The following is a 20,120-nucleotide window of genomic DNA, read 5'->3' as shown; positions in this document are numbered from 1 at the left end:
CCAAGGAGTGACTAGATCTATATTATTCTGTAGATCAGCGGGTATTATACCATCTGGGCCCGGAGACTTGTAAGAGTCAAAACTCCGTATGGCCCATTTTATTAAATGTTCGTCAAGTATAATTGACGAAGTTGTCCGATTGTTCGGTTGGGATGCACTAGCAATATCCGGAGGCAAGTTCCCCGGAAAATGAGTGTCCATGAGTACTTCTAGTGTCTCACGTCCATCAGTAGTCCACCTACCATCCTGTTTCTGAATATAACCTTGAACAGTTGGTGTTTTCGATAAGATCTTGCGCAGACGATTTGTCTCAGAGGAACTTTCGACGCCGCTGCAGAAATTCCTCCAGGACTTACGTTTCGCGCTCCTGACCATATTCTTAAATTTGTTCAACATAGACTTATACATTGACCAGTTGCCTGATCTTTTCGCCTCGTTGAATAGTTTACGACAATTACGCCTAGTGTTCGCTATGTCTAAAGACCACCATGGAGGTCTTACCTTTCCTCTGCGAGCAGAGGGAGTGCATGTACGTCTTGTGGCCTCACTGAGAGAAAGTGTGAGCTTTTCCACAGCGCTTTCAATGTCCCTAGTGTCACCTATGAGAGGGGGTGAGGGAAGTAAACCATCAAGGATCCGCCTGTGATCATCCCAATTGGTTTTCCTCCTATTTAGAAAAGGCTTTTCCTTCTCAACTTCCAATTCTATTAAGAATGTCAGATACCTGTGATCAGACAGAGAGCAATCATCTGAAACCTTCCAATTCCTTATGAGTTGCGAGTGGCTTGCACTGACAAGCGTAATGTCCAGAACTTCTTGCCTATTTGCTACCACAAAAGTAGGTTCTGAACCTCGATTGACAACTACCAGATTAAAGTCTAATATGAAGTCTAGAATGTACTCACCTCGTTCGTTTCTATCTGAGCTACCCCAGATTGTGTGGTGAGCATTTGCATCAGCTCCGATAATTACAGGAGTTCTGGCCCTATTTGCGGCACGCATCATATTAGATACCAGGTTATTCGGTGGTGGTTCAACCTGGTCGTGCGCCATATAGCTCGAGAGCAGCCACACCTTACCTGCACCTGTCTCCCAAGCAGCAGCTACTGTATCTTCATCGCTGTAATCAGGAAGAATGAAGATATTAAGATGGTTCTTAACCAAAATGCAAGATCTTATTTTACCTGTGCGTCTTATGTACAAAAGTTTGTACTTTTTGGCGTTGAGTCCACGAATTTCGCCATTGTGTATCCACGGCTCCTGGACCAACGCAATGTCCTCCCCATATTTAGCAATGTGGAGGAGCAGGGCAGCCGAAGTTGCCTTAGAGTGGTGAAGGTTCACTTGGATCGCCTTCACCATGGTCTGGATCATATATGACCGTAACGTCGATGTCTTCTGGGTCTGATTCCAGAAGAACATCTTCATCCTCCACATCACCCAGAGCGCAGAATAGGTCCCCAACCATACTGGAGTGTGATTGGGTCTCCATTTTGTCCTCAGAGCTTGCGGGGTCGTCCAGTTTAATTTTGCAGTCCATATCCTGCGGAGCTTCCAGTTTAACACCAGAAGTTTCGGGGTCGAGCTTGTCGTCACCACGGTAGATGCGCAGCTTGATACTATCGAAACCATAGTAAATCTTGCTTTGCCTCTCACGTAGTGGCGCCAAGGATTCCTTGTTAAGGACTACGACCACCTTTCTATGCGCACCTTCAGGAGCGGAAACCTTAACCACCTTCCAGTTATGGGTTGGTAGATCGGGATTACCGCTCTGAATGTATGCCAGAATCTCCTCAGGTTCATGTGGCTCCGCCGGAATAACTGTGACTGATCTCGGTCTACGAGGTATCTCGTTTACCGGGATCACGTCCAGTTTCGCGCCAGGCCACAATTCCCCTAGGGACGCAATTGCTAATTTTAGCAGTAGAGCTGAGCGGTCATTGGTACACGCTAGCAGTTTTACATGGCCTTGATACCAGCCAGCATCGTCGTTTTGCGGGGATGGACCGGGATTCTCCTTGAGAATCTTCCAGTATACCCCCAGCATACCCTGACGGATTTTCAGCCATTTCTCCTGGGAGATAGCTCCGTCATCAACACTCCTGTCGATAATAGCCCTTACAAGTGGATTGCGAGCAACTTCACTGTAAGGCCTTCTTATCACACGAGCCTCTTGCTTCGGACGTTTAGTCTTCGGCTGTGTGTTCTGCTGCTGGAGCAGCTCCTCCTCTGAGCGTTGCCGTTTGGGCCCAGCAGATGCGCCTTGGTTCGCTGCATCTGCGCTTGGAGGAGTGTTTGAGCTGTCCAGCTCAGCCAGTTGAGCCTTAGCCCAACTTAGTTTCGACAATTCGTCGATGTTAAGCGCATCGGCCGACTTGGATCCAAGCCGGTCGATAATGCGCATGGCGGCACGCCTTTGCACGAAAGCCCTCCTGGATGGTTCTTTGCGAATGGGGGCGTTCGGTTCTGCCGTAGTGGCGGGTGGGGCTACGGTTTCTGGTTTCTGACAACTGAGTTAGGTTTTTGACAGGAGAGTTTCCGCTCTATGTCTATTCTCTATGGACCTAACTCAGTTGTCAGATTTTTTTCTTACTTTTTGTTTGAGTTTTTTTCTAGTTTCCGCTCTATGTTTCTCTATGATTAGATACTACAATTTGAATAATTTCAAAGAAATTATTTGAATTTTGTGTAATTTTTGTTTGTAATTTCTACATTTTTCATTTGCGACACCATAAAGTATATATTCCGGATCGTTATAGATAGCGGAGTCGATGTCCGTCTGTATGTTGAAATCAACTTTCCGTAGCCTCCAAGTAACTTACATACATGATTCATAAATCCGCTATAGTTCCGATTCGGTTGCTATTTAAAATCGACAAAATCGGCCCACAAATGGTTGTGATATTTTTAATAATTGTTTGAAAGTTTACTATTCGGCATATCGGTGGTTTGTTTTCAAGATCAAAATTCAAATTAATTGATTAATCATACTTTTGGTCAATCGGAAATGTTTATTAAGGTATTTATAGACGGCAATACTCAGTATTAATATTTGTCTAAAATTCAAGTATCATAATACAATTTCATCGTCTAAAAAAAATTTGTATTAGATTTTCAAAAAATACGAATGATTTTTTTGATTTACGGTCGGTATTCAAAATTTGTTTAAAACAATTCAAAAACATTTTATTTTCATATGTATCGGGTATGTATTTATAAAAACAAATAAGGCAAATAAAAATGTCAAGAAAATATAAAAGAAAAATAAAATTTTCAGAAAAATATCAACCAACAAAGAAATAAAATATTTGTAATACTATCGTGTAAAGTTACGAAAAAACATTTATTTTTATGCAGTGTAAACGATTTTTTGAAATACCGACTGATTTCAATAATATTTTTAATTTGAAAACTGTTAATACTCAGTATTGCCGTCTATAAATACCTTTAATAGATTAATCAGAATGTTTGATTATTCGATTAATCACACATCCATAGTTTCAATTAATAATTCTAAATTATTCATTCAAATATAAAATGGTTTTAGTATTTTTGCGAACAGGAAAAACCTTTAGCTTTAGAAACTGAAATGGGAGCAACTATAACTTTATTTTTTGTTTGTATTTTTTATAGTTTTATTTTTTGTACCTGAAGAACGATTTTGTGTTAATTTTTATGTAACAATAAAATATCTTTTATTGCAAGTCAATTTTAAAGATTATTGACAATAAACCTTTTTGTTATTAGGTGTAACGCCACTAGCTTACTTATTTTGGTAACCGATATGAAGGATTATTTTAGGGGTAACGGTAGCCAACTTTGATGTAGACACCAAAACTTGTTCCTATTTCCATTTTTGATTCGTCGGAATCTGCCGGATCTCTTTCATACATCCCTATCCGGGATCTCTATATTTCCGTTCCATGAACTTATTTCCCTCGACCTCAGTAAAATCGACTCATACAACCTGTGTAAACCTCTTGTCGCCATTCCCATTACGTATTCATCAATGGGCAGTAAATACAGAATGGTGCTCTGGGCCGTCTGCTACAAAGACCACACCTTGTAGCTCCGGTAATGTGTAATGTGTGCCAGTGTAATGTCACTGATTGTGGGAAGAAATTTTCTCGATACCAAGATCACTATGGTATGCATTCCATAGCTCATGGTTGGTATCGGATGATATTTTATAACAACTTTGAATATAACGGCTGATAAAATAAAAGCTTTTATTTAAAATTGGCACAATGGTAGATAAAGAAATCCACACGGGTTTCTCATTATTTGACACGACAAATAGAACGTCTGTTGAATAGTATTTGGGCCATGTACTATGTTCGTGATTAATGGTACATATATATTTTTTAAATCCAACTCTACATGGGAAAAGAAAAAGAAGAAAAATGTTGTTACGGATTTGAACTCGCTGTAGAACGTCCCTTAAATAGCCAACATATTCCCCTTGATAAAACCTAGTATGTAACTCAGTTTACAGCCAGCAACATTACCTAGTTCATCCAGAAATATATTTCCTAGTTATTTAAATCTATGACTGGGATTGTTATCTTGACGTTGAGCTGGATAGACGTGCTTATAACAAAATTTTGTTTTATATATTTAATTTTTTTTTGTTTTGCGAATTTTGGTATTTTATTACCTGAATTTAATTTATTGGAGATTACGATTAGTAAACCTGTACTGGCAACAACCGTAATTGTATGGAGAAGTGTTTTTCTTCTCTTGGGATGGATGCTGAATATGAGGAAAATGGCCCTGCCGTTAATTTACCTTTAGCCACTGATGACGAGAATGGTTTGGAGGACATATGTGTGAAGAGGAAGAGACTGGATGCGACTCCACCAACTAGTATTGACGTTTCAAGTTTGAACGGAAGGTTCCCGACATCGCAAAACAGATTTTCTATTCTTGCAGACTTAGAATTTGAATGCAACAACACTGCCACAACTGCTAAACGCAACAACATTGCAAAGGCGCAGCCTGTGAAACCTGCTGATAAACCTTTTTGCCCGCCTATCTTTCTATATAATGTGAACGTTGGACTTTTGTGTCAGCAGCTGGAAGCAAAAACACCTAAAATTTGTTTTAAGATAAAGAATGTTAATAATCATAAAGCCAAACTTTATCTTTCAGATGCATCCGTTCATGCTGAAATGATGAATTTATTGAGGGAAAAGAAAATTAATTCTTATTCATTTACCCCAAAAGAAATGAAACAAGTGTCGCTGGTTCTCCGTGGTCTATATTACAGTACCGAAGTAGATGACATAAAAGCCGCATTGGATGAAACATTTCCTGGCATAGTTTCTAAAGTAACTAAATTTACGACAACTTATTCCAAAAAAAATAATTTGGACACAGGTCTTTTTCTTATTACACTGGTACCCGGTAAAAAATTGGGTGATGTCTCATCAATAAAATTTTTACTAAACCAATGCATAGGGTGGGAAAAACCGAAAAGGAAGGAAAAGGAAATACAATGTCACAGGTGCCAGCATTGGGGTCACATTTCCCGAAACTGCAACTCTGCTTTTAAATGTGTAAAATGTGATGCGACACATGATCCTGGTGCTTGCCCCCGCAATCAACTTAATGATGACACTGAGCCCACTTGTGTAAACTGTGGCGAATCTGGCCACCCAGCAAATTGGAGAGGTTGTTCAGCCTATAAGAAGTTTGTGTCGGGAAGAAATGAACGGATTAATAAAGCTCGGGAGGTAAAAACTATTGCTAAGGAAAACGTCCATAGGGCTATCAACTCCCCTCTAATTTCTCCAGGAAAGTCTTTTGCGAGTTTATTCCACCATAGTCAGAGGAATATCGTAAATCCTCAGAAACAAAAATCGACCATTATAGACGAATTTTTAAAGCTTGCTGAATTTTTTATGGAACCAGAAGAACAGTCATTGGATCGTGAGATAAATAAATTTCTATGTGAATATAAATCTATGTCAAAACCTGAGGCCAAATCTTTATTTTTGAGCCTCCTTAACAAAGTTAAAAGCGTTTATGGGCCCTAGACACATAAATTTTCTTACCTTCAATGTCAGATCTCTTGTTGATACAAGTAGACAAATTGATCTCTTGAATACTCTTTTTCATAACCAAATTGACATCGCATTCATCCAAGAGTGCCATCTACGCAGAACTGGTAATGTAAGACTTAATGGTTATAGTTTCATATATGACGGCTCACATATTGGAGTGGCTATAGCAATAAAGAACACAATTTCTTACAATCTTATAGATATTTCCAACATTGGATTCAATGGAATTTTTATTCAAGTGGATTTTAACATAAATGAAATACGTAAAAAGTTTTTAATTGGTTCCATATATATTCCGTGCAACTATACTTCTTCTTCTCTCTCCGATGGACTAAGTAAAATTTTAGATATGGCCAGTGGATTTGATGGTTTTATATTAGGTGGTGACCTAAATGCCAAGAATCCGGTTTGGGGCGATTTAATTGAAAATGGCAACGGAAAGGTACTCAAAAGTTGGCTCCTTGATAACGCTTTAGATGTGGTTCGGCTTTGCGACATTACGCCTTCGTATCCGAATGGCTCATCTTTTCTTGACCACTTTTTACTAAGTCCTCATGTAATTAACACCAGCTCTGATAATTTTAGAACATCAAGTCTTTCTTCGTTCTCAGACCATTATCCCATCAAATTGGAATTAAGATTAGAATCCTGTGAATTCATTTTACAAATACCTCGCCGTTATACATCCTACAAGAATACCAATTGGAACCTTTTTCAGCGCGAAATGGAAAATGTCTCTTGCAGTCTGTTACCTTCTGAGAATAGAAATATTGAGAATCATGAAATTGACCGATTGATAAATGTGTTTAATACCAACTTAATAACTGCTCATAACAACCACACGGAAAAAATTGAAATAAAGAACAACAAATTACCACTTTCTGAGAATATAAGAAAATTCTTCAAAGTAAAGCATAGATGGCAAAAAGAGTTAAAAAGGATTTATCATCGCACCGGAAACAGGCTGAGTCAGGAGTATATTATACTATCGAAGCAAGTCCAGCTTTTAAGGACGATTATAAAAGAACTAGTAATTATCGAACAAGCGAAGAGTTTTAATAGTAAACTTGAGAAAATTAAACCAGGCCCATCTGCGTTCAAGGAAGTATATAAACTAATGGGAAAAAGAAAGTCAACATTTTGCAAATCAGTTTGTGTCAACAACACCATTATCTCCAATGAATCTGAAATTTCGGAGCACTTCCGAGAATACTATGCAACAGTATACAGCGAAAATATTCCGGAAGGAGCCATTGCGGATATAGATGCCCGTATTTCGTCTTGTGTTGATGTCATTCCCCAGCATATTTACTCGTTCGATGGATTATTTAACTCTGTTGAAAACCAAGATGCATACCACTTTACTAATGTTGGGTCTGTAAAAGATATTATACGTGAAATTAACAACAAAAAATCAAGCGGCATGGATGAAATTTCAAATTTTCTTATAAAAAAGCTACCTGATACGGCAATAAAGCTACTTACCATCATCTTTAATAATTGTATTAACAATTACTATTTTCCAGCTGTGTGGAAATCGGCTAAGATAATTCCGTTGAGGAAAAAGGAGAACAGCAACAATATCGAAGATTTTCGCCCTATTTCAATGCTCTCAAACATTGGAAAGATATTTGAACACGTCTTGAAGGATAAACTGGAAGGAGAATTCATAGTTAGTCCGATATCTGCATTTCAATTTGGCTTCAAACAATTTCACTCGACTCAACATGCTCTTCTGAAATTCCACGGTGACATCACAAAAAAACTGAGAGATAAAATATGTACGGTAGCTTTATCGTTAGACATTGAAAAAGCATTCGATTCCGCTTGGCATAAGGGAATATTGTATAAACTGGTGGAGCTAGGAGTTGATCCTTATCTTATAAAGCTATTTCAAAGTTATTTCTCCGACCGTAAATTTTGTGTTCAAATAAACGGTTCATCCTCCAGTTTCGATAGCGTAAAGAGTGGTGTCCCCCAGGGTAGTGTTTTGGCACCCTTTCTATTCAATTTATTTCTCCACGATTTTCCGCATTCAACTGAGAACTCAAAGGCTATATTGTATGCAGACGATTGTTTAATCTACTCACATAATGAATCTCCAATACAAGCGCTTACTAACGCGGCGTTCCATCTTGGTGTTGTAAATTCTTTTTACAAATCTTGGGGAATCAGGATTAATGCAGCCAAATCTGAAGCCATCTGCCTGAGAAATGCTTCTGGTAAATGTGCCAGATTTGTGGTTCCAGAGAGCAAACTTTTGCAGCTCTCTCTTGACGGTATGGATATTCCATTTAAGGACACCATTAAGTACCTGGGCGTTAATTTTAACAAGTTAATGAAATTTAATAATCATGCCAGATTGTTCTTAACGAGGGCCAAGAGAATATCGGGTATGTTTTCCGGTTTAATGAACAGCAAATATCTTCCACAGGCGACAAAACTTCTTCTTTATAAAGTAGCTATCAGGCCGACACTCATATATGCATTCCCCATATGGTTCTCTATCTCTCCAACGGTGGCCAGGGAATTGGAAATTTTTGAGCGAAGAATACTAAGGAAATGTATTGGCAGGAATTTTCAAAGCTATACAAAACGATTTTCTAATACATACATTTATGGACAATCTGCTGTGGTACCACTCTGCAAATACGCCTTACGGCTCCAGAGGAAATTTGCTGATAATTTAGCTCTCCATGAAAATACACTGATGAACGATATGTATGAGTTTGAGAAGGAAATAGAGTGGTCAAGATGTACTTACCTGTCTCCAATAGGTATTTTGAACCAATTAATTGACAACGACGATCCCGTTCAGCTTATACTACCGGATTTCTACAGGGAAACACTCCCAGGCTCCCATAGGGGCTGAAAGGAAGGAAATAAGAAAGAAACTGTGATATTTTATTTATACATTTATTTTATTATACAATTTGTATTTTCGAATACTAATGATTGTCTATTTTATATTATTATAATTAATTTTAATTATTCCAATTTATGAACTTTTTACACTTTGTAATATTTACAATTCGTTAACATTCTGTGATATAAATGTTCTCTGTTTGTTATTGTTATTAACAGCTGTTTAGTTTAAGTGTTATTTAGTTTTATGTTTATTTATTTTGTTTACAGACTATCGCTCTGTTCGTCACACCTAATGCCGGGAGCAAGCATTTTTTTTCATATATTGAGCTGTTCGCTTTTACTTATTCATTTTTTTAAGCAAGTTGCTTTTGCCTCACACATAGTGTATTAGAATAAGACAATAATAGTTCTAAGATTATATTTTGTTATACGGTCGTTTGTATCTCATATTAAAAAAAAAGTCTCAATAAAGTGTTTACTTACTTACTTACTTAAATCTATGACTCTGTAGTTTAGGGCAGTTGCACACAATATGCTCTTCTGTCTATAGCTCCTCTATATCCCCACACACCCTACAGAAATCCTGGGTGCCATTATCCCATTTGCCTATGAAGGCCCCAATTGAACAATGACCTGTTATCACACCAACTACAATCCTGAGGCTATAAATATCCAACTCAATCAGTGTTTTTGTTGGTGTTGGTCTGCTACCTCATTTCCCTGTATATCACAGTGCCCCGGTACCCAGCACAATCTAATTGAGTAGTGTACCAATAACTCCTTGAGAGCTCTCCTACAGTCTTCCACTAAGTTGGAATGTATTAAATGACATTCCAGAGCCTTAAATGCCGCCTGACCGTCCACGTATTTAGTCACTACACACCACTCATTGACGTGTGCCTTTGTCAACTCTGTGGCTTTCCAGATCGCGAATATCTCTGCCTGGAAGACGCTGCATTCATTGGAGAGTCTATATGAACTTTTAATATCCTTGTCAAATAGATAAATCCCGGCCCCTGTACCAGAGTCCATCTTGGATCCGTCAGTGAAAACACCATCGAACAGTTTATCGAATCCAACCCAATTATCCCTACTGGGGGTGAGGCACCGAAGTTGAAGATCGCGACCCTATGATCAGAATTTCCAGATGGAATAATGTCCTGACCGATAAGACCTGCCTCGTGCAGTATCCTAGTTAGGTCACAGTAGTAAAGGTTTTACTAAAGATAGCTGAGTGAGTTCCTTGCTGCCACAAAAATCCATGAAGTTCGTTTTTTTAAAAATTGTCCAGCTAACTGAAGATGATCAGAAAAATATTTTGATAATTACTAAAAATAATTTGAGTTTATATGTAAGTAAATTTTAATATGTATTTAAATAATTATATTTGTGTATAAATTTTTACTTAAACTTAATTTTAATTTAATTAACAAATATTAAATACAATTTATTTTTATTTTCCGGCCTATACATACATAATTTAAACAACTTAAATCATACGATTAATGTACTACTATATCCCTTTGTATGACAAAATCCCATGTATCTTTCCAGCGCAATTTAGTAACCTCTTCAGCCGTTAACTTCTGCAAACCATAACTCAGTGGCAAGAAACGTATGTAAACCGAGACAACGGCCACAAACCAGCTAATAACACCCAAACGATAAGATCGTACCATCCATAAAGCGAAACCACAATAGCGTCGCAACAAATAATCTATGTGTTCGATTACATAGCACAGTAGTTGAAGTTTAAATAAAAATGCTGGAAAATAATGATGTAAAAACAGAGTACGTTCCATAAAGAAATAGGGTAGAAAATGTATTAAATAGCCGGCAAAAAATATATGACCCACAGATAGAAATTTCTGCCATTCCGACTGATCGATATCGTAGCATAAACGACGTCGACGTAAAATATAAAATAAACCCAAAATCATATAGACAAAAACACTTATAGTGCTGGTATACCAAATTAGTATGTTGCCTAGTAAATGTATTTGTCCATTGGATTTGTTATCCAGCCAATAGGCTATACCCTTAGATAGTAACGGCCATTCCATGGGCTCTGAACTATACATATGGGCTTGAATTTGTGGGCCATGCCAAAGCATTTTCGATTGTAACTCGAAAAATTTGTCGAAAAATGTGAGAGCTGTGGGTTTCGTGGGTAACATCTCAGCGGCAAGTAGTTGTTTTTCTCGTTCGCGTTCGTCTGTAGCTGGAAAGAGGAATATTTATATATGAAAATGTTTGTAATAACGATTAAGGGATTAAAATATATTGGAAATTTAAAAAGCAAATTCAAATTGTCACGTTTTCCCTTGATTTTTAAACCCATCCATTTTCCTCCATTTTTGCTTCAATCGTAAGTCTATCAGACCAATTATGAATAAAAAATTCCGCGGGAGTTTGTTACCCGGAAGTTTTTTCCCATTGAATTTGAATTTTTATACATAATTGGGCTGTCGTCCCACTTTAGCTTTAATCATAGATCATTATGGCCCTAATGTAGTACCAGATTAGCTTCAATAATAAATCTTTATGTAGTCCCAGATTAGCTTCAATCGCAAATCTGTATATAGCCCCAGAATAGCTTCAATCTTAGGTGGCCTCAGATTACGTTCAATCGTAGGTATTTATTTATATACATAGTTGCAGTTACAGCTAATTCTCAACTTTGTTGTTATATTGCAGGAGGGGAGCCATATTTCGGCACCTATATTAGTAGTGTTCGCGTACTTGATAATTTGTACAAATTATCACTGGAAGTTAATGGATTCTGTTCGTTTACTTGTAAAAACTTGTAACGAGAGAGCAAGAGAGTGTTAAAAGTGACAGTTCGTAGCTAGAGAACATGATATTTTTTACTGGAGATTTTTTGTCCAGTAAAAAATATCAACATAAAAAATATGTTTAAAACATGGTTGCTAATGTAAACAAAACTAAAAAGTTGAAAATTAATACAATTTACAAGTTTTGCAAAGATAAGAAGTAAAATAACACAATACAAACGTTTTGAATTGATTTATAATAAAATACATCTTATTTTTACAAATTGTTCGCGTACTTTTTTGTAATTTTTCAGATTGAGAGTAATTTATTTTTACTCTCTAAAATAAAGTTACTGGATATTTTTTACTGGAAAGCACGCGAACACACCTATTGTCTGATTATTATTAGTCAGTCTCTCTCTTAAACGTAAAAAGTCCTTAGTCATTAATTCCAAGGTTTAGAGCTACATATATTTTCAACTAATTGTAAAACTCAAAATAAACAATCAAAATAATTACCTTTCGTATAACGATGCTCTTCAACATTCCATATGGAATCTTTATGATCTATAACACGATCGGCAGCAACTTCATGCTGATTAAAACCCCAATCAGGTAACAGGCGTCCGGTATATCTCATAGCAGCTCCGGTTGAAACATGTATTAAACGTACCTCAGATTTAATAGCATGCCAAACTGGTCCCTCCTTTTTACACCAAAGAAAAAAACATCAAACATTAGCATTACCTTGCATGTGTCTTAAAAAAAAATAACCTCCTACCGTATCCTTATTGAGAATATCAACTTTCCACAAAATCTCTCCTTCCATATTGATTTCATAGTCAATGTAACAAGAAACTTCTTGACACTGTGGTGTTATAGGTGCTGCCACATCATGAGAATTTAAAGCTCTACTCGTTATACCATGCACCAGCTGTATTATATCACCATGACGTATTGCATCGGGTTCATCACCCACTACCAAATCATCACGTTCCGGCCTTTTAACAATCCACCAATTGTTGACATCTTTAAAGGAGTAACATGTCACCTGTTGTTGGTGCGATGAACCACGTTTGTCGGGATAACGTACTGGGTAAACGTGAGCATGTGAATGTAACCAACATGTACGACCATGTGTATGCCGGAGTGTAATTTGTGAACCATGTGCCACTTTTATGGGCTGACCTTTAGTTATCGAGGCTAAACCGCCTTCTAAGGAAGCCTGAAAAGCACTGGTCATGACACTGTCATGTGGTCCAGCACGATAGAGAGTGTTCAGATGTATGTAAAATATACCCAAATAAATACAAATCGGTATGATGGTAAATATAAAAATTTGTACGGCAGATTGTAGTAGTAAGTGGAATGCTGGAAAAATATAAAGATTTTTAGATTTGACAACTTTAATGATAGGGAGAAATTAACAAAATTAACCATAGCTCTTCATGATATCGTAAAAGATTTGTTTTCCAGGGGGAAACTCCTTTAAAACTTAAAAAAATATCTCTTATATTTCAATAAAAGTTTTGAAAGAAAGTGTTTGAGCGAACTCTAGAAATAATAAAATTCCAGGACGAAATTGCTATTTACACCAACGAAAACTTATTTTTTGTTTGTCTTTATTCAGTTTTTTGATACTAAAGTTTCTTTAGTCTTTCCATACAAATCAAAAACTAGTTACAACTGTGCATATTTTTGCATTGTTATCAGTAAAATCTCTAAATAGTTTTGGAAAATATAATTTTTTTCCGATTGCATATGCGTTCCAATTGAATTAAATTAGCAATATTTAATAGTATCCTAATTAAAATGGAAGAAAATTTGTTTTATAAACCTTTAATAAAATAAAAATGTCATTATTTCATATTTGCACGATTTTGAACCAGCAGCTGAAAGGTTACGAATCTCTTGTTGTTAGATAAATGTAAGAAACGTCTCCGTTGTTAGGATAGAAATTGCAATATTCACGGGCGAATTACCTTTATTCTTTCTATTACCAAAGAAATTTTGAATTCCTATATTGCTTTTCAAAAGACTTAGAACATTCATGATCGAATTTTGTCTTTGAATTTTGAACACGCTCCTATGTTGCTTTCTCGAGTTCAAAAATTTATCAACATTTGTACATCTGTGTTAATATTTTAAATTTTTTCTTATAGAATTTTTAACTTTCAATGAAAATATTGCGGATTATCTTGCTATTGAATGAATTACTATTTCTGTTCTGTAACAATCAATTTTAGAATCCATATTAAATGTTTGTCAAAAGGACTTCAATCGTATGTCTTTATGCTGTCCTAGTTTAGTCCCATTTTAGCTTCAATTGTAGCTCTTTATTACGTCCCGGGGTGTTACTCTCTATTGCGATGCGAAAGAAAAATGGTACAATTGGTACCCTTTATTTCGTTTTCGCATCGCACAAAAAATTAGTTTAAAATGATTTTATTTACAAGTTTTGACATTTCATTTTGTCATTCTACGCTATTGTTTATTTTGTGGTGCCAGTCTTGTTTCTTTATGCGAAAGCGTTTGCGTAGACGACACAGAGTACCAAATTGTATTCTTATCGCATTTACCTTTCGTATCGAAATTGGTTTCGCATCGCAATAGGCCCCCCGGCTTAGCTTCAATTAGCTTAGCTTTATGCAGTTCCAGGTTAGCTTCAGGCGTAAGTCTTTTTGTAGTCTTAGTTTAGTCTCAGTTAAGCTTCAATCGTAGATCTTTATATAGTCCTTTTGTTTCAATTGTATAGGCAGTTTTGCTTCAATCGTTGGTTTTTATGCAGTCTTAGATTAGTCCCAGTTTAATCTGTCTCAATTTAGCTATAATCATAGGGGTTTATGCAGTCTTAGTTTAGTCCCACGTTAGCTTCAGTAGGTAGATCTTTATGTAGTTCAAGTTTAGCTTCAATCGTATGTCTTTATGTAGACTTTATTTAGTCCTAGTTTAGCTTCAATCGTTGATCTTTATTCAGTCCCAGTTTGGCTTCAATCGTAGTTATTTATGGAGTCTTAGTTTAGTCCCTGTTATGCTTCAGTCGTAGGTCTTTTTGCAGTCTTAGTTTATGCCCAGTTTTGCTTCAATCGTTTATTTTTATACAGTCTTAGTCTGCCTTTACACAGGGCAAGTTTTCTTGCGCAAGTCTAGAGTTTATAGGAGAGAGAGGCAAGAAGAAAGAATAGGGGTACACACTTGCTTGTACTGGCAAGTCTCTTCAATTCTCTTTTGTTTTCTCATTTTCATTATGGCGTCTATTAGGTTTTGACATACAAAATTGAACACAGACTTGCTGTGTGTAAACAGTCGAGCAAGTTTAAAAGGGAATCGAAGAGACTTGCTTCAAGTAAACTTGCTGTGTGTAAAAGCAGACTTAGATTAGTCCCAGTTTAATCCGTCTCAATTTAGCTATATTCATAGGTCTTAATGCAATAGACATAAATCACACGAAATAATTTCATGGTGATCGGTCCATAATTGGTCATAGCTTCCAGACCCACTTCCGAAAATAACTCACGAATATAAATTATTGATATTTGAATGGAAAAATGATTTTGCTCATTTAATCAGTGTAGGGTATTATATGTTCGGGCTTGACCGACCATACTTTCTTACTTGTTTTTCTTATATAAGTGATCTTTACCCAGCAACATTGGGGAGGTTTGATCTCAAAATGAGGAATCAAAACCTTTCGCAAATGTAAAATGATTTGTATTTGGAAATAATAGCTTTGTTCCAAATATTGGAGCTTCTTCTCAATATTTGACAGGTTTAAAATTACATTTGATATCAAATGGAAAATCCATATTTTTTAAATGATTTACTTTGTGTTTGCTGGGAACTATGATAAAATATTTAATAAAACAACCCAAGGAGTTTTTCCAAGGTAGCTGGATTTCAAATTCAAACAATAATATTTGCCATATTATTAGCAGTCACTACTAAGGACTGAGATCGTAAAATTCTTAACACACGTTTTTCATCAAAGCTTTTAACCCAAGTATTATTTGATTTTTTTTTATCAAGTTACCTTTGTAAAGCATGTCAGTTATTATGTTTAATTTCAATTATGTTCATTTGTTCTTAATCTGATTAAAATGAGTGACCAGAAATAAGTGCGTACTAAAATTTGTAAATATTTTCCACAAAACCCAACTTGGTCCTACAAAAAGTTGGCCAAACAATCAAAGGTCTGCTATCAACCTGTTTCTAATGTTATCAAACAGTACCGGTAGAACTTGTCAGTTGATATAAAACCTGGTTCAGCCAAAAGGAATGGTCCACATGATGTTTCTAAAGCCAAAAAAAATAGCAAGCATTTTCTAAAGAGCTCCCAACACCTCCTATAGGAAAGCAGTCCGGTTAGGTCAGTACACGGACTATTTGGTACGAAAAGTTAAAGCCAATGCAGGGTTAAAAGCATACAAGCATCAAAAAGTTCCTGACAGGAACTCTGCAAAAATTTAGAGGCCAAAGACAGAGCACGGAAATTGAAGTAAAATTTTATACAAAAAATATACCTGCTGCATAATCGATGACGAAATGTACGTATGGAAAATTTTTCGCAGCTTCTGGGTCAATTTTTTTATGTTGCAGATGCTCAAGGGAATGTTGAAGAAAAGTTTAGGACCCAAAAGCAGTCAAAATTTCCCAAAAAGTTCTTGGTATGGCAAGCAATATGCAGTTGCGGCAAAAAAGCCAAACATTTGTTACATAGGGCTCTATAAATACCGAAATTTACATCAAGGAATGTTTACAAAAAGGATGTTTCCATTCACAAGACTTCTTAATGTGTCCGCTTATTTTTGGCCTGATTTGGCATTTGTCACTATGGTAAGAAAGGTTTTGAGTGGTACAAGAATAAACTGCCTGGATCTGAGGCCAGTGGAGTGATATTGGGCTCTTGTTAAACGAAAATTGAAGAGCACAGAAAAGGTGTCCTAAAGTGTGGTCGATTTTAAACGGAGATGGAAAACCATAATGCAACCTTTCGAAAAAGGTTCAAAATTTCATCAAATATATTTCTTTGTAAATAAATTTTGAAGAGCAACGGATCAATTTCAACCTATTTTTACAGAGAAATAAACTATTCTTTATAGCAATTCTCGCCGATCTAGCTTTTAAGCGGTTGATATAAAAATAAAAAAAAATAAAGCTTCTACTTACTCGTTTTTGTAGCATCATATATCAAATTCCAAAAGTAGCGTAAGATCAAATATGCAGCTAAACAAAACGTCAAAAATCCCACATATTTCACACACATAGCACAGGTCAGCAGGCAGGACGCTGCCACACCATATAACAACCAACTTATTTGAGGAAATTGTGATTTTTGGAATTTGAGCAAAAAATATAAACCAACCGAACAGAACAGCAATAGCATAGATTCCATAAGAACAAACCGCGATTGGGTGAGCAGAGCATTGTCAAAAACAATCAAAAGACCGCCCAACAAAGAGCACCATTTCGAAATGCCAGCCTCTAGCAGCAAATGATAGACAGTACTGGGCAAGAGACTGCCACACAAGGCCGGTACAAAACGTAACCAAAATATGGGTATATCTTCATTATATTCCGAACCAATACGTGATACCGAAAAATTGCCATTAAAGCCAATGAATTGAGCTACCGAGCCAATAATCTGTTTGCCCAGCGGCGGATGTTGATCGAAAAAGAATATATTTCTTATGTAGTGGCTGATAAATTTGCCATAGTGCAGTTCGTCAAAGACCACATTGCGGGGATAGGATAGTTTATAGAAGCGCGTTAGAAAGCCCAACACAAATAGAGTCCAAGCAAATATATCCAAGTTAATTTGTAAAACAAACTTATCCGGCTCCAAAGTGATGCTATCCAGTTGTGTGTGTTTTTCTGGTGTCACTGGTCTGGACACTTTTTCACTGCTCAAATATGATCTAGAGCTGGATATTGAACGTCGTAGGCTAGACTCTTTTGATATTGTTGTTGTGGAGTCTCTTAAGAGTGGCTGGCAAGTGGCTAATGTGGCTGTGGTTGTTGCATTTAAGCAACAATTTATATCACGACAACAATTTACTATTGGTGTAATATTTCCATTGCATAAGTTGTGTATTGTGGTGGTAAATGTTGTTGTTGTAGCCGCTGCTACTGCAGCCGTTGCAGTCGCTGAACAGTTAGCAGTGGTATAGTTTTTCTTGTTTTCAAGTTTGTTGCTTTCTCTGTTCGATTGAAGTCTTTCGTTTTTATCAGTTTGTGACGTCGTGGGGGGCTCTGCGACAGCGGTTATTAACTGATCTTTGTCATTAAAATGTTTTGATTTGCTTTTAGACGCTTTACGCCGTTGTAAAGTACTATTTGAATTTGCAGACATGGTGTTTCTCATACAATTAGCACTATTTTAATGTAATCCAAGTTAATTTTGTAATCGTTTGTTAAATTGTGCTAAATTTAAATTTACACATTGTTTTTGTTGGTTTTTTTTTTGTTAAAAAATATCTTGAAATTTCTTTTACACTTTCACTATTACAAATTGATTTTTTTTTGTTTAATATTTATCCCTCTTATATAAACTTGTTTATTTAAATTATTTGTTAGCTGATTTTTTAATATTACTGCATTGCGTTTAATATGTATTTTTCTTTTAAAATTAGTTTCTTTATTAAAATTCTTCCATCCAACGCCACGTCTTATTGGTTTGATACTAAACCATTCATACCACAAACTATTTTTATAACTTTTTTTTATTCAAATACTCGTACACACGCTCTCCTCTTAAATCTCCAACTTAAGACATTGATTTTTCCCTCATCTCTTAATGCCAACTCTCACTTCAAAATAAAAAAAAGTGTGTAAATGTTTTGTTGTTTTAGCCGCTTTTTAATGCTGGTCGTTCGTTGTCTTTGTCATTGTATTACCAATGTACTTAATACGTTATTTTTTCTTTAAAGTAGTTAGAGTTGTTCTACTAAATGCCTGCCTTCCAGCCAGCCTGTATGCACGTCTTTCACCTTGTCTTACCATGTATGGAATGTAGTATTTTCTGTTAGTTGTTTCTATTCCATGTTTTTAATTTTATGAATCAGTTTTTCACCAAATAGCCGTATGCGTACAGTGTATATAATGGGATTTTTAACCTATATTCATGTTTGGAGTGGTTTTTTTGTTATGGTGCTGGTATTTGTACTCTTATGTTGTAAATCAAGTACCCTTTTTCCATACACAATTTCTCTTTTACACTAAAAAAAAATAATAATATTACTTTAGTTACTCTCTTAAATGAGTGTGGTTTTGATATGTGCAGGCATAATTTGTTATTTATAAACACCTGTTAGTCACTGAGGTAGAGTGGGTAGTGTATGTAAACCGTTATTTAATCTAAGTATGTTTACGTTAAAATCTATGTTAAAACACCTAATTTGAAATTAGTACCTGTTTGAGAAAATGCCTTTGTATAATGCGGAAGAAATTCCTTTTTATTCTCTCTTTACTAAATATGTTACTTAGAATGTTTAAAACATAGTACAGCGTGTTTTATTGCTGTAAGGTTATTATCGGGAAAAACCGGAAATTAGCCATTGCATGTTTGTTGCTGTATGGACTATTGGCTAAGATATTTTTACGTTTTAGAACTATGTATTTAAGGATTTGACATCGTTTTGTTTGTGGATATTTGTTAAGTTTTTAATACATATCGATGGATTATTATAGAAAGGTCGTATCTCAACTTTTAGTTACTTTAAAGGAGAAGCAAAAAACTCAATAATATCAGAAAGTGAAATTGAAAAAAAAACCAACTAAAAATTTGTTTTATATCAAAAAAATATTTTTAGAAAAGTAGTTTTCTTTAATATAAACCAAAAAATATGCATTCCACTTTAAATGAGTTAGAGGTTTTTCTTTCAAACGATTTTTTAAATGAGTTAGGACTTTTTTATAATTACTGTAAATCTGTTACTCGTCAACATATTATTTTAACATATAATATTAATATTTTGAAAAAAAAACGAGATTTAACATTTCTATATTAAGCCATCGATATGTATGTTCTAAAATGTATTTTTTTGTAATTTAGTTATTTCAAGTTTGAAATTTTTTTTGAAAATTGTCAGTACAGCTAGGCCTCCATTTACGCGGTTTGTTGGGCCAAAAAAATTGCGTGTAAATCAAATTCGCGTAAAACGAGGTTCTAATTTAGAACGAAATGCTTTTGTGGGGGTAATAATTTTTTATTTCGCGTAAAACAATACATCAGTCACATAACAAAAAAGAAATTGGGACCTAAAAATCGCGTTAAATAGAAAACACAAATGTACATACATACATATCGTCACCTTAAATGAAAGCGGACGTAACTACACAAAAATTTAAAATCGAGTTTTTGATTGATTGAACAATTGCCAAGAATACTCTATTATTATTGATTTTATAACGTATC

The 20,120-nt window shown here is 35.6% G+C and overlaps 2 protein-coding genes and 1 long non-coding RNA gene across 5 annotated transcripts; all 3 read right to left on the bottom strand.

Annotated features, from left to right (window-relative positions):
* Positions 1–909: 909 nt before the first annotated feature.
* On the bottom strand, positions 910–2,479 carry LOC135954896 (uncharacterized). The gene is made up of 2 exons (XM_065505140.1): positions 1,185–2,479; positions 910–1,120 (listed from the first exon to the last, which is right to left on the bottom strand). Exon 1 carries the CDS (start codon positions 2,402–2,404, stop codon positions 1,325–1,327), a length of 1,080 nt encoding a protein of 359 aa, XP_065361212.1. The 5' UTR covers positions 2,405–2,479; the 3' UTR covers positions 910–1,120; positions 1,185–1,324.
* A 3,768-nt stretch (positions 2,480–6,247) lies between these two features.
* Positions 6,248–9,285, bottom strand: LOC135955074 (uncharacterized). Of its 3 annotated transcripts, none has more exons than XR_010576283.1 (5): positions 9,095–9,285; positions 8,830–8,933; positions 7,551–8,772; positions 6,879–7,441; positions 6,248–6,820 (listed from the first exon to the last, which is right to left on the bottom strand). It is a non-coding gene; the product is annotated as an uncharacterized LOC135955074 (long non-coding RNA). The 3 variants fall into 3 exon arrangements; XR_010576284.1 differs by having other exon boundaries at positions 6,248–7,441; positions 7,551–8,619; positions 8,680–8,772; positions 9,095–9,281; XR_010576282.1 differs by having other exon boundaries at positions 6,248–7,441; positions 9,095–9,280.
* A 992-nt stretch (positions 9,286–10,277) lies between these two features.
* rt (Protein O-mannosyltransferase rt) lies at positions 10,278–18,099 on the bottom strand. Its single transcript, XM_065505568.1, has 4 exons — positions 16,874–18,099; positions 12,489–13,078; positions 12,227–12,413; positions 10,278–11,154 (listed from the first exon to the last, which is right to left on the bottom strand). The coding sequence occupies exons 1-4, from the start codon at positions 18,066–18,068 to the stop codon at positions 10,436–10,438; spliced, it is 2,691 nt and encodes an 896-aa protein (XP_065361640.1). The 5' UTR covers positions 18,069–18,099; the 3' UTR covers positions 10,278–10,435.
* Positions 18,100–20,120: the final 2,021 nt, after the last annotated feature.

The sequence above is a fragment of the Calliphora vicina genome, chromosome 3 (assembly GCF_958450345.1).
Source record: "Calliphora vicina chromosome 3, idCalVici1.1, whole genome shotgun sequence".
Classification (NCBI taxonomy): Eukaryota; Metazoa; Arthropoda; class Insecta; order Diptera; family Calliphoridae; genus Calliphora; species Calliphora vicina.
The sequence above is the reverse complement of the archived record's forward strand: the minus strand, read 5'-3'. Positions and strand labels throughout refer to the sequence as shown.

What these genes read in the sequence shown, in the direction of transcription:
- rt (XM_065505568.1), bottom strand. Translation starts at nt 18,068, where the DNA reads ATGAGAAACACCATGTCTGCAAATTCAAATAGTACTTTACAACGGCGT. An exon ending in ATATGATGCTACAAAAACGA is followed by an intron (nt 13,079 to 16,873) that starts GTAAGTAGAAGC and finishes ATATTTTTCCAG; the next exon opens with CATTCCACTTACTACTACAA. An exon ending in ATATTCTCAATAAGGATACG is followed by an intron (nt 12,414 to 12,488) that starts GTAGGAGGTTAT and finishes TGGTGTAAAAAG; the next exon opens with GAGGGACCAGTTTGGCATGC.
- LOC135954896 (XM_065505140.1), bottom strand. Translation starts at nt 2,404, where the DNA reads ATGCGCATTATCGACCGGCTTGGATCCAAGTCGGCCGATGCGCTTAAC.